This window comes from Camelus ferus, chromosome 7 (assembly GCF_009834535.1).
Source record: "Camelus ferus isolate YT-003-E chromosome 7, BCGSAC_Cfer_1.0, whole genome shotgun sequence".
NCBI classification, from domain to species: Eukaryota; Metazoa; Chordata; class Mammalia; order Artiodactyla; family Camelidae; genus Camelus; species Camelus ferus.
The window spans coordinates 77,747,679-77,761,153 of record NC_045702.1 but is presented as its reverse complement, the minus strand read 5'-3'; the positions used below and the strand labels follow the sequence as shown (position 1 = coordinate 77,761,153).

The window sequence follows — 13,475 nt, the reverse complement described above, 5'->3', positions numbered from 1 at the left end:
AAACTCTGTGAGGCCATACACTATATTTAGTTTTTTCTGTTTGTCCCAGAACCTGATATAATACAGATATTTATAATATATGTATTAATATACATGTATATAATACAGATATTTATAATATAATGACAGATATTTGTATCTGTCAGTGGTTGTAACTTTGTGCTTTTTCTTCCTGTCTTAGACTTGTCTACTTGGGCTCAGGATTTATGTCTGATTCTTTCCTGTATGTTTGTGGCTTATAAATGACTGATACTCAATAAATGGATTGAATGAATGATTTGAATCGTCTCCAGAGTTACAGATCAATGTTCACAAGAGTAAAGGAACTGTTGGCTTTGCTTATCCCTAGAAAGTTATAACTGGAGGGAACATTAGGGTTTATGTAGTCTAGTTCTTCATTTTTCAGATAAAGTAAGTGGTATCAAAGATTGCAAGACTTACATCCAGAAACATATATGGCAGAAGTAGTTAGAAACCAGCCAGATCTCTTACTCATAGTGCATTTTCCTTTTTTTAACTTAATTGTGATATTTTTTCTCAGATAACAGAAAAAAAGAAAAGTTGTTAACAAGCATGAAAAGAAGATATTTTCTATTATCTGTATGTTTGTAGTTTGATTCTATATGGTCTAGTCAGTGTTTCAGGGTGAACATAGCATTTCCTCATTGATCATTACCACAACTTAGGTAAGATAAAATTTTCTCAAATTTTTATGAAAAATAAAATTTAAAAATCAGATTAAAAATATTTCCTGTGGATTATAATTCACCCTACATTTACATAATAGATTGGTGTATAAAATGCTTTGTTATTCATGAACTTATATTCATTCTTCTGATAGTCTAAAGAGTTATGTAGGATGTAAATGATAAATTATTGACATTTTACTGATGAAAAAACTGAGGTTCAGTGAGGCTGTATTGCTTAATTATGATAACCTAGTGAGTAAATTATGAGGCAGAATCTAAGCTCAAATGATTTAAAGGCATTTTCAATACTCTTCCCACTGTAGAAAGCCAAAAGTCCCTTTAAGATAGACACATTTTTAAAAATGCTTGTGGTTGAAGGACAATTCGTAGTAACTACCATTAGCTACCCTTTGCATTGTTTCCTTTCATCCGCTTAGGTAGAACTACTATATAGTGTTCAGTCAGCAGATGCTTGGGTACTGCTAAGTGGTCAATTAGCATTGTACTGGATGCTTTAATGTAGTTTCAACTAGGTAGTACATTATGACCCACCTTAAGTAAAATACGATAGTATATAAGTGCTAGGGATATATTTTAATAAGATTTAAAGTTTAGAAATTAGTTCTAATCAAGAGAATATAGTGAGAGACACGTTTGATATTCTGTTGAGGAACTGGAAAACAATCATCATCTGTGTAGATCAGTTTTGTTTTTTAGAAATAATTTATCTTGTTAAAATAGAAAATATGAGTTTTAGAACTATGTCTGAGATGCTTAATAAAACCTTGATCTTTATTTGTAGCATGTTTTTCATTTTTCAAATCTTTTTATTAAAGCATAACACAGACTTTTTGTAGCATTTTAGTTACCTTAGGTATGTCTAGGATTAAGCCAAAAAATAAAAAAAAAAATTTCTATAAATAGAAATGTGCAGAGACAACTGTTGTAACATATTGTTAGATTTCTTTTCATACGTCTTGTTCTGCAGGTATAATTCTATAAATAGAATATATATAATTCTATGGAATTTATATTTATGTATTATATTTATAGTTTAATTCTATGTTTACATATTATTATATAAATACATATATGTTTACATATAATTATATAGATAGGTTAATGTCTCTGTAATTTTTTTATTCAATAATACCATGAAATTCCTTCAATGTAAATTAGGTCTGTATGATCATGTAATCATTCTGCAAATGTTGGACATTTGTTTCAAATGTTTTGTTATTACAGAATAACTTTTAAAACTGTCTTGCAACTTGAGAAATTTCTAAGATTATCAGGATATTTACTTACACTAAATAAATTGGGCACACTTTTTTGGTAATCTGTTGATAGTACTTTGAATTTAGGATAATCATAATTTTTACTCTTGCTCTACCAATTCTGTCGTATTTGGAATATCTTGCTCCAGAGTAAAGTTGCTTATTAAGTAGAAAATGTTTGGGTGACTATTTTTTAAATACAGATTTTGAAAGGAAGTAGTGTTCAACAACAAATCTACAATATTTTGAAGAAGTCAGACGTGATGCTTTGATACCTTGATATGTATTCAGTATTGAAATATTTAAATGTATGTTCTTTTTTTAATAGATTATCTTTCTCAAGGAATAGATCTTTCTGGAATTGAAGTAATAGAAAATGATCTACTATTTATTGCAAGAGCTCGACTCGAAGTGGAAAATCAAGCTAAGCGTCTACTAGAACAGGGTGTGGAGACTCAGGTAATAAAAATAATAATGCTTTTTTAATATGAAAAATATGTCATAATATAGATGAACATTTGATTTTGGTTTTAAAAAAGGGATATATGTCCTTGTTTTATCACTGAGGAATTATGGATTATGGTCTACGGTTTGAATTGGAGTTTAGGACATAAACTAAGTACAGGGAAGTTTTTTAAATATGTGTTTATTTACTTCTACTAAAAACAGATTCTAAAATTTCTAATATATGTAATATGCAGTATATTTAATATCGTGTGTATATGTGGATAGATAGTTAACAGATGTTGAATATACTTAGTTTGTCCGAGGCATGGTACTCACGTAAGGCTTTCAGTACCCAGTAAGCATGGTATCATTGCTGCTTCCATTTCATAAATGCGGAAACTAAGAGCTTACATAATTTGTTGAAGATCACGCATCTAGGAAATGATATAGTTTGGCAAACATGAAGCACTCTGACCCCAGAGACTTGCACCCTTAATAATCTCTCGGTTAGAATTAAAAAAAAAAAAAAAAAAAAAAAGACTCGAGATTTCTCCTAATGTATCATTTTCCTGATGCTTAATTTTCTGAGTTAGAGGAAACCTAAAGGTATTGATGTAGTAGAATCAATGATTTAGATGTAAGTCTCGGTTCTTCTCTATCTGTATTGCACCAGATATTTTCTCCATTTGTATTGGACCTAAATACAGTTATTAATATACATTTTTATTCATATTCTTTAACCCAGGAATTTCATTTTATGCATTTGTATTGGACAAAAACAGTTTTATAAATACTCAGTTCTTTAAGTAGTCTCTAAATCAGGAAGGTATTTATTTGACTTCTGATTCTTAATTATAACTGATGTCAGTTACTGTTTTAAATGAACTTTGAAAGTTGATTATCGTATACGTATTGAAAAGTGAACAAATTAGAGACATACAAATAGAATAAAATACCACACCTGTGAAATCAAAACTCAGGTCAAGAAATAGGACTGGAGTCTATTCACTGTCTCTCACAATCACCACTCTCTCCTTTTTTTCAAAGGTAACTTTTGTTCTAACACTGGAGTTTAGTTTTATTTGCTGCCAATTGTGTTTCAACTCTAGATCTCACTATAAAGATAAAATGCTTATACTGTTAAAAAAATAAGATACTTGTCTACATCAAATAAGAGATGATACCTTTTTCTCAAAGAAATGCTCAAGGAATTGCAAGTCAACTTTGAATTAAGATGAATATTTGTATAGAAAATTGGTAGCAGCCCAGTTCATTAAAAATAATCTCTGATTTAAATCTGTTTACTGTTTAAAAATTTTTACCTGTGAAGTTTTTATTGCTATATATGTACATATATGCATATATCTTTAACTTACACAATTCTTAATATTTTACTATATTTTAGAATCATGAGGAAAATGGTAGAAGGGAAACAATATTGAAGTTTGTAGAATTAAAATATAATTTTTAACAGAGACGAGGGATTTTAACACCCAAAGGAATGGTTACTTAAAAGCCTTTTTAAAATTATATTCTCATATTTTAAATATTTTCTAGAGATTCCTAAGTAAACTATTTTAGGTATGTTATTATTTTGTGTACATTTTAACATTTGTCAAGTATAACTTTGCTTCAGTTCTTAAATCATACTGAAATTAAAGTAGAACTGATAAACTTTTAAGAAATTATTCCTTAAATATTGATAGTATTATTATATATTCAGAATGTATAAAGTTAATCAAAAGATTATTCAGTTTTTCAATGGGTGACTGTTGTTTCACTAGTGGCCCGTATCTTATCAATGAGATTAAATAAGATAAAGAAGAAGATTAAAAATACTGTGTGTTTACTGGGTAGATGTGCAATGATCTGCGTGGAACCAGAAAGCTATAATTTTGGTGTATGTTTCTGTGTGGCTTGGAGGAGGGCAGATTTTTCTAGGTGGAAGGGAATATTATCTCTTTGTGAGACTGCATGTATTATATTATCAAAGTTTCTTAACATTAATCATTAATATTTTCTAATTCATTTGTCTTGTTAAATTCCATATGTATAAACCTTCAGAGTATAATTTGGCTTCCTACGTAATTTTCTGAAAGGGAGAAAATGTACTGATTTGCCAGTGTTAGTATGCTGGTTCATTTCACAGTTTTTACAGTGTTTCTTAGGTATAAACTGATATTCATTCTTATAATATCATTTATTTCTGAATTTAGTCATGTGTGTGTGTTTCCCTCAGACCTGGGTCCTGTGGGTTATTCTCATAAAGTCAGGTTTCTGGCTTTGGAGAGATGAGAAGATGAAACCCTCATCAATGATGATGTCACTGAGATAGTATTTTTGGGAAGCAGGATGTTTTAGTGGAAAGAGTCTGTGTTTTGGAGCCTCTTTCCTATTCCTCTTAGAAAGCAACAAGACAGAGGTAACATCCAGCTGTGTCAACAAGCAGTTTAGGAATTAAGGATGAAACTAACCTTTATTGAATGCCTGTTCTCTGTCAGGATTTGTGTTAGTCACTTTATATTTTTTACCTCAGTCACAGTAACAGATCTGGGAGGAAGATATAATTATCCACTTTTTATAGTTAAGAAAACAAAGGCCTGGAAAGGTTAAGAAATAAGCTGCAGACTACTCAGCTAGCAAGTGGTAGAGTCATGGTCTGGAGTGCCTGCTTTCCCTTTTTTTTTTTTTTTTCTTAATAGGACCAAGCAGTTTATTCTAATTTTGTTAAATAATTACATTTTATATCATTCAACAATTTGTGAAGCAATTTATATTGAAAAAGGAATTTTTATAGTATAAAAATTTCTTTGCGAAGTCTCCATGTGATGACTAATCTAAACCAGTTTTTCAGTACTCCTCACAATTGTTATTTCTCACTGTCCAACTTTTTCTTTTTTTTCCATTCTCTGAAATGACTCTTTTAGACTGTCCACTGTCCATCAGCCCTCCCCTCACACCCCACACACCTAGTAAGGCAGATGCCCTTAATTTCTACTTCCCAGAGGTGCCTCTTGCAGCACCTGTACCCTGGGTCCCGTTTTCTTAAGAAACCTTATCGTTTGTATTTCCATCTCATTTATTACGTCATCCTCTCTCTTACCCTTTTCCTTCTTGTCAGCATTTAAATATACATCTTTTACGCCACTCTCCTCTGCATTCTCTGTTTCACAAGCTTTCTTTTAGTTGTTCACATGCCCATTTTCCTTCCTCCTTTAGGTCCTTCTTGTTCTTTTTATGCCTGGAATATTCTTTCCACTTCCCATTAAAACAGTTGGGGCCCTTATATCTATTTGATTCTCAAAATATATTCCCATTTATAAGAAATCATTGAAATAGTTAAACATATTATTAATATTTATTATAAGTATAGACTAATAAAATAATTACAGCATTTTAATTTTTAATTAATATTGCATGCTTGAAATATTACACTTAAGTAGTTTATAGACTCATAACCTGAATAGAGATACTCAGTAAAGAAGGAACTTTTGAGAAATTGCATGTCATCACTTGCATTTAAGAATTAACTTCTGATATTAATTCGGTTTTTCAAAAATATTAGTGATCTTTTATTGAGTCTGTAGTTGGTGGCCATCATTTTCAGTGTCAATTAATTGTAAAACTCAAATTTACTAAAAGAAAATTAGTGCAATTTCTTTTTGTAGCATTCTTTTTCCATAACCAGAAATGTTAAAATTAATGCAGATAACTTCTTTTTGAGCATTACTGTTTTTTCCCTAGTTAATTCCTTAAGTGTGCTGTATTCATTTGTAGGTTTTAATAGCTTTGTAGTACTACAAAGTCTCTAGTACTCTATTATAAAACTTAGGTCTTGGAAGACATAAACTAATAATCATTTAGATGCTAATGAAGTGTCATTTCTAATTATATTAAAAAAACTATAAATTTCTGACCTCACAAAGTCATGTTATTTCTGTATGAAACAGTTTCGTAGTGATACCACTGCCACTTTCTTTATAAAAAGTTGGGAAGCATACCATCATCACCGCATTAGGAAAAACATTCTTCAATTTACTTGGCAGTCTTTTTCACAAACATGGGGCTAGGTATGGTGACCATCTGCAGCTCTTCCTTGACTCCTCTTTCTTTCTTTCTTTTTTTTTTACTGATTCTCAGAATCTTTCATTGACACATGCTGGACAAAGAAAGAGAGAACCTTATGGTGTTTTCAAAACTGCAACAGACTCCATTACCTCAAGCTCTAACTAGCTTTCAAAAATAGGTGATAGAGATTTTGATCTGGATGAGTTCCTGCATCACCATAGATACCAGGCCCCCACAGTGAAATGGTGACATTTTAATTAGAAAGATGGCTTTAACTTGTGAATTACAAGCTTTCCCAGTAAACAAGTGCAGGACTTTCTGGAGGTTCCAGGATGGAGGAAGATGATGTTCTTCTTTGTCTTTAAAAGTCACCAGGAAGAGGGTCTGCGCGCTGAGGTCTTTTCAGCTCTGTACTGGGCTATAATCTCCCTTGTGGTAGTTGTTGCCAGTACTAGGATGTAAACGTGCACCAACCCGCCTTTTCCCTGAGTCAGAAAATCTCTGTCAGGCCCAGAGTACCAGTGCTTAGCAGTTGTCAGCTAAAACTACCAGGACAGCATAATCTAGACAGACTCTCTAAGATAACAGTGTGGAATTGAAGTTCAAAGGCTAACTGTCTCCATGGCACACAGTAGATGATTATGATGTTAGGAACTGTTTTTACTCACGTAGTTAAAAATTCTAAACTGTTTCTAGTTCAGAAAGAGTACCAATTCAGATGTGTTGTGTTGAAGATTTCTGGAAGTTAAGCATTTTCTTAAGCTTCAAAAAGAACTTTCTGGCAAAGTCGAACCCACTGATTCCTTTTGTCATTAATTACGATAATTCAGTATGCAACAGTTCTTTTGTGATCCTTTTCTGTGGGCCCAACACCAACAGTGGGCTCAATGTCAATTGACTTATCAAGCTTAATATCTGCTTTAAGAAGTCTAGCTTTCCTATTGTTAGGGGCTGTTTTTCCTGGCTTGACTCATTAATTCTAGAACAGATCTCATCATTGAATCTATAGAAATGTTTTGCATATTTGGTCAAAATGTTTTTGCCATTTACTAAATATAAATTTCAAGAATTTTTCAACTCTTGTTTGAAGCATTTTCTCTTGACACACAGTAAACAATTTAGGGGAAGGGCGAGATGGGTGAAGGGGCCAAAGGGTACAAACTTCCAGTTATAAAATAAGTCACGAAGATATAACGTACAACATTGTGATTATAGCTAATAATACTGTATTGTATATTTGAACGTTGCTAATAGAGTAGATTTTAAAAGTTCTCATCACAGGAAGAAAATTTTGTGACTATATATGGTGACAGAGGTTTATTAACTGAACTTGCTGTAGTAATCATTTTGCAATACATACAAATATGGAATCATTAAATTATATACCTGAAACTAATATAATGTATGTCAATTATATCTCAATTTTAAAATGTATAAAGGATGATCATAGTATGAGCTCTTCAAGTTACACAGATCTAAAGATACCATACATTTTCTTTATTTTACCAGCCTCAGTAGATAATTTGCCACCCCTGTCTTTTGCCTCTATCACTGTTAGCTTTCCTTAGATTCTAAATTGATCATCTAAATGGTTTCCCTAAAGCTTAATTTGTCTTGCTTGTCCAGCTTGTGCTTACTATTTTATTCTTAAATTTGAATGGATATTAATTTGAACTCTTACTTAACACTCTAAATCAGGGGTTGACAAACTACATACAGTCTGTGGACTGTTTTTTTGTGGCCCAAGTGCTAAGAGTTGTTTTTAATATTTTTAAGTAGTTGGAAAGAAAAACAGAAAGAACATACAACAGAGACCATATGTGGCCTTCACAGCCTAAAATATTTACTGTCTTGCCCTTTAAGAACCTTAAATGTGTGCTGATCCCAATTTAAATGTATTTTCTTCGTGGTGGGTGCTTTAATATTTTCCCTCTTCCATCCTTTCTTCCTCCCAGCACCGTTTCCTCTTTTGCAGTATTTCAGTTATGTTATTTCTCTGTGTTTTTGTTCCATGCCACATGTAAAGTAGTAATGTTATTCTTGTTTCTGTATTGTACAGTCATGTTACTTTCTTCTTTATATGGTCTCTTGCCGTGAACAATGCACAGGAACACTGGCTGCTTCGTTACTTATTGTGGTCTTGCAGTGCAGATTCACATCTGACTACTTGCTTCCAGCCCTAGGGTCTTCAGTGTTACTGCCCTCCATGGTTTTTCACTTTGCTGAATAATGTCTCATTTTTATCCTGCCCTGTGAATAACTTTTTCAGAAACTGACTAAGGTTTCTTTATATTTCATATAGAATTCTATCACTACTCTTTGATTAAAATTTGGTAATCACTCTTTAATGTATGTAAAATTGTGTTCTGTTTCTCAAAAATTCAGAACTTTTTAATTTGGATAACTCTTCTTTATATTATTTTACTCAATTTAAACATCCTTATGCTGGCTTTTTGTTAGAGCAGTAAATGCTACAATTTTTATTTTGCAATTCAGAAAAAAAAGGGAAGAACCAGGCAACCACTTTGCATCACTATAGATTACTTTGCATTTTCCATAGATTTATACAATTGAAGTCATACAGTGTGTTCTTTCTTGTGTCTGGCTCTATCCATTCAACACAGTTATTTTGAAATTGATTTGTATCATGTGCATAGGTAGCTGGTCCTTTTTAAATTGCTAATTAGTATTCCATTTTATTGAAGTACATTTATCTGTTCACTTATTGACAGTCATTTGGGTTATTTCCAGTTTGGGGCTACTGCAAATAAAGCTGCCATGAACAGTCAAGTACATGTCTGTGTCAGCATGTTTCCTTTTGTTGAGTAAATACCTAATGCAAAGAATAGTTGGGTTTTTGTCAAAGAAGGGTATGTTTACTTTTTAGAGAGACTGCTAGTTTTCCAAAGTGGTTCTCCTATTTTATATTCCCATATGAGTAGATTAGAGTTTTGGTTCCTCCAGATCCTTGCCAAAATTTGATGTTGGCAGTCTTTTAAATTTTAACCATTTCAATAGGGTAGATTCTCACTATAGTTTCAATTTACCTTTTCTTAATTGCTGATGTGACCAACTTTTCAAATGCCTAATAATCTTACAAAGATCTCTGCCCAACATTTGAAGAATTTATTGTCTTCTTACTGATTTGTAAGGATTCTTTTTGTTTTGTTTGTGTTTTTTTGGAGGGGGGTGGTAATTTTGTTTATTTATATACCCCCACTGCCATTTTCTTTTAATGTCTTCCTGTTTCTTTTTTGGTTTTTGGTTTTTTTTTTTTTATGGTTTTGGAGAGGGAAGGTAATTATGTCTATTTATTTGTTTATTTATAATGGAGGTACTGGGGATTGAACCCTAGACCTTGTGCATGCTAAGCACGTGCTCTACCACTGAGCTATACCTTCCCCTCTGTAAGGATTCTTACTGTATTCTGGGTACATTCTTTTGTCCTACATGTGTATTGTAAATATTTTCTCCCATTCTGTGGCTTGCCTTTTTTGTTTTAGCATTGTTATAGAGGTGTAATTTACACACCATAAAATTCATGCATTTTAAGCATTATAGTTTGATGAGTTTTACTAAATTTATAGTTGTGCAGCCATCTCACAACCCAGATTTTTTTTTTTAAAAACTGGTATCACCACAAAGCAGTCTCCTAATGCCTGTTTGCTGTCAGTTCCTCCTCCCACCCCTAGACCGAGGCCATTACTGATTTGCTTTCTCTCTCTCTGTGGAGTTGCCTTTTTCTAAAAATGTCATATAAATGGAACTAGATAGTAGGCAATCTTACATATCTAGCTTCTTTCACTTAGCACAATGTACTATTTAGGTTCATCTATAGTTGTTGAATATTTAAGTAGTCCTTTTTACTGCTGAGTAATGTTCCAATCTATGGATATACTCAGTTTGTTTATTGATAAGTTGATGAACATTTGATTGGTTAGTCTTTGGCCTTTAAGACTAATGCTGCCCTCCCCATCCCCCTGCCTCAATATCATCTTTTTGGAGAGCAAAATTTTTTAATTTGATAAAACCAGTTTATCCAGTTTTCATTTGTGTGTTATATAAGAAGTTTTTGTCTACCCTAAAGTTGGAAAGCTTTCTTCCTACGTTTCCTTTTATAATCTTATAATTTTATGTTTTAAGTTTAATTTTTATGTAAGGTTCACTTTTTTCTCATAGGCATATTCAGTTGCTCAAGCACCTTTTTTTGAGAAAGATTATTTTTTTCCTCCATTGAAATACTTTGTGAATTTGTGTGTATTATGGCACCTTGAGAGTATTTTAACTCCCTGTCAATCTTTCTGCTAATGGTTTTAACATCTATTGATAATTTTTGCCTAAATCTTTTTATTTTTTTCAACAGAGATTGTAAAAGAGTGGTTTTATATTTTTGTTATTACTGTGTATTTGTTAGCCATGATTCTTTTGTAAAGAGGAACTTTCACTCAATAGATAAGAATACTTGGTTACCCTGAACTGCAGTTCCTTTTTAAAATGATGAAAATGATGGGTAAATACTTAAATTTTATACTTTCATTACCAATTTAGAGAGTAGTTTATATAATAAATCACCTTCAGTGGTGGCAAATGACACATAATTTTGTTCTTTGGTTTTCCTTTTTTTTTTTTAATTGTTATGGACTCATGTATTTTTAAATATTGTTCTTTGATCAGTTTGGTGCTGGGTGAGACTGCTAGAGCTGTAACGAGCTAGACCAGCAGTGGCTTAAACAGTTAGGGGTTTGTCTGGATGTGGGCAGTGCTAATACTGTTTCAGCTATTTGACAAGGATGCAGGTCTTTCTTTCCATTCTACCTTCCTTAGTGTCATCTTACTTGTCACATCATGGTCACAAGATAACTGTCACACCCATAGGCATTATGTTCAAGGTGTGGAGACAGGGCATGTCAGCTGGCAGTCAAAAGGCTCTGTCACAAAATCCTTGTTCATGATTGTCCCAGCAGACCTGTCCTTATGTCTCATTGGCCAGAGATGGGTCTCATGGTCACCCCAGCTGTCAGGAGGACTGTGAAAACAAGGATCTGGTGAAGAGAAATGGAATTGTCAGCGTTGGCTTAGGCTGATAAGGAGCCATTGCCTGCTGCAGTGCACACTGCCACTCCTTGGGAAAATGAGGTTTTTACTAATTAAGAAAGAAGGAGAGAATGAATTTGGGGGAATAACTAACAATGTCTGCCATAAATACCTTTGGAAAAGCCCAGAATGACTAGAATTATTATATGGTATTGTTTTATTTAAAAGTAAGCTACAAATATACATTTAACTTAAAAATTATATTGTAGGAGGCGGGCGTAGCTACCTCTGTAGGTAGACGGTGTGCTTAGCATGTACGAGGTCCTGGGTTCAATTCCCTAGTACCTCCATTTAAAAAAGGTTTTTAAATAAATAAATCTAATCCCCCCCCCACAAAAAATCCAAAATAATTTATATTTAAAGAGTAAGATTTGGGGGCTTGCCACATTATCATTTCATGATTACTTTAATTTTCCTATAAAATTCATTTTATTATTACCCATTTTTAGTGTCCTTGAAATATATTCTGCTATTATCTAATATGATTAGAATATTGTTTTAAGTATTGACATCGTTTAAAAACTTCAGTGCCAGACTATAGTTCGTATAGACTGTGTTCTTCAGATTTGTTTTATATAAAGAAATTTGGAAGTTAAAAGAAACTTTCTGTATATTGATCATCTCTTTACCTTCTCCATTTTCTTAGGCTCTCTGCATGTTACTCTTTTTCTGCAGAATCTTCCTCTTCCAATCCATGTTCATTTTCATTCTCTTCTCTCTTTTTTCTTTATTCTCTCATTTTCCCTGTGCCTTTCTATAGATCTTCTCTTTTTCTGCTTCTCTCCAAAAAGGGCTAGAATAAAGTTGATTTCTGGTTGATAAGATTATATTGCACTATTAAATGTTCATCTTAGTTTCTTAATTTCATTTGGTTATGCACTGTTGACTGCTGATTGTTAACAGGATCTGAAATAATCATATTAGGTTAGCCAAGCAGTACATATCAAGCATTAGTGTGCTGTATGCTAGTGAATCAGAAAAGCCACTGGTAAGCTCTGGATCACAACCAAGATAGCTAATATAATTCTTGCTTTTAAATTGCGTTGTTTAATGTGATTGTCTCTTCCTTCAGTACTTGTAATCTCCCATGGGGCTCCATTAGGTTTTCAGTGTTTTAGGCATGTCATAGCCCCAAAAAAGTATCAGGTGTATGTGTCATGTTAGGGCACATGAATATTACAAATTGCCGTAAGTGTTTTGACCTAATATATACTTATTATGTGGAAGGTGTTGTGGATTTATTAACACTACTCTTGATAAATAAAACGCTTGGATTTTAGAATGCCTCATTTATTGTGCATGATGAAGGTGCTGTGCTTTTTTATTGTGTTAAATTTAAATGAAAACTAGCCTCAGTTTATTAAATACATATATTCGAATGAGGGAGCAGTTTAAAGAATTGTCTGCTTTTTGATAAAAATTCTCAGATCTGACTCCTTTCTATGCTATAGAAAAATAAAACAAAAATCTTTGGGGGGTTTTCAACAGTAAATGTTGTCTGTTTAGTGAAAGATAAGTGTTCTTTGACTCTTTGCTTGAGCTGACTTTGCATCTTTGTCACTATGATCTCTTTGACTTTGGGGAGCCAAGTTGGAAACATGTGGATCATTTTTCTCTCCGTCCCCACCTTTCTCTGTCACTCCCCGCTTTTTAATGTGATTCTAGTGTTCATCTTTTATTTTAATTGAATATGAAATGGCTTTCTAATCAAACCTTGAGGAAATGTTGTAGTCCTGAAACCTCCTCACTAACGATCAAAACAGCAGAATAGCAGCAGCAGAGTTTGTTGCGTTTGTCCTTTTCTTTCCCTCTGCTTATTGCATTCTTTTATATATGAAACCTAAAGAAAAAGATTTAGCTGCTGAGGAATTATTTCATTACTTTTACAAAAAAGTAAAAT

At 32.6% G+C, this 13,475-nt stretch overlaps 1 protein-coding gene across 1 annotated transcript in view; it reads left to right on the top strand.

Moving 5' to 3' along the window:
- The window catches only part of COG5 (component of oligomeric golgi complex 5), a 237,564-nt gene that overhangs the window by 103,564 nt on the left and 120,525 nt on the right, over positions 1–13,475 (top strand). The window contains exon 7 of the mRNA XM_032484216.1: positions 2,295–2,425. Coding sequence (XP_032340107.1) covers positions 2,295–2,425 — 131 coding nt within the window. The remainder of the gene's footprint in view (positions 1–2,294; positions 2,426–13,475) is intronic.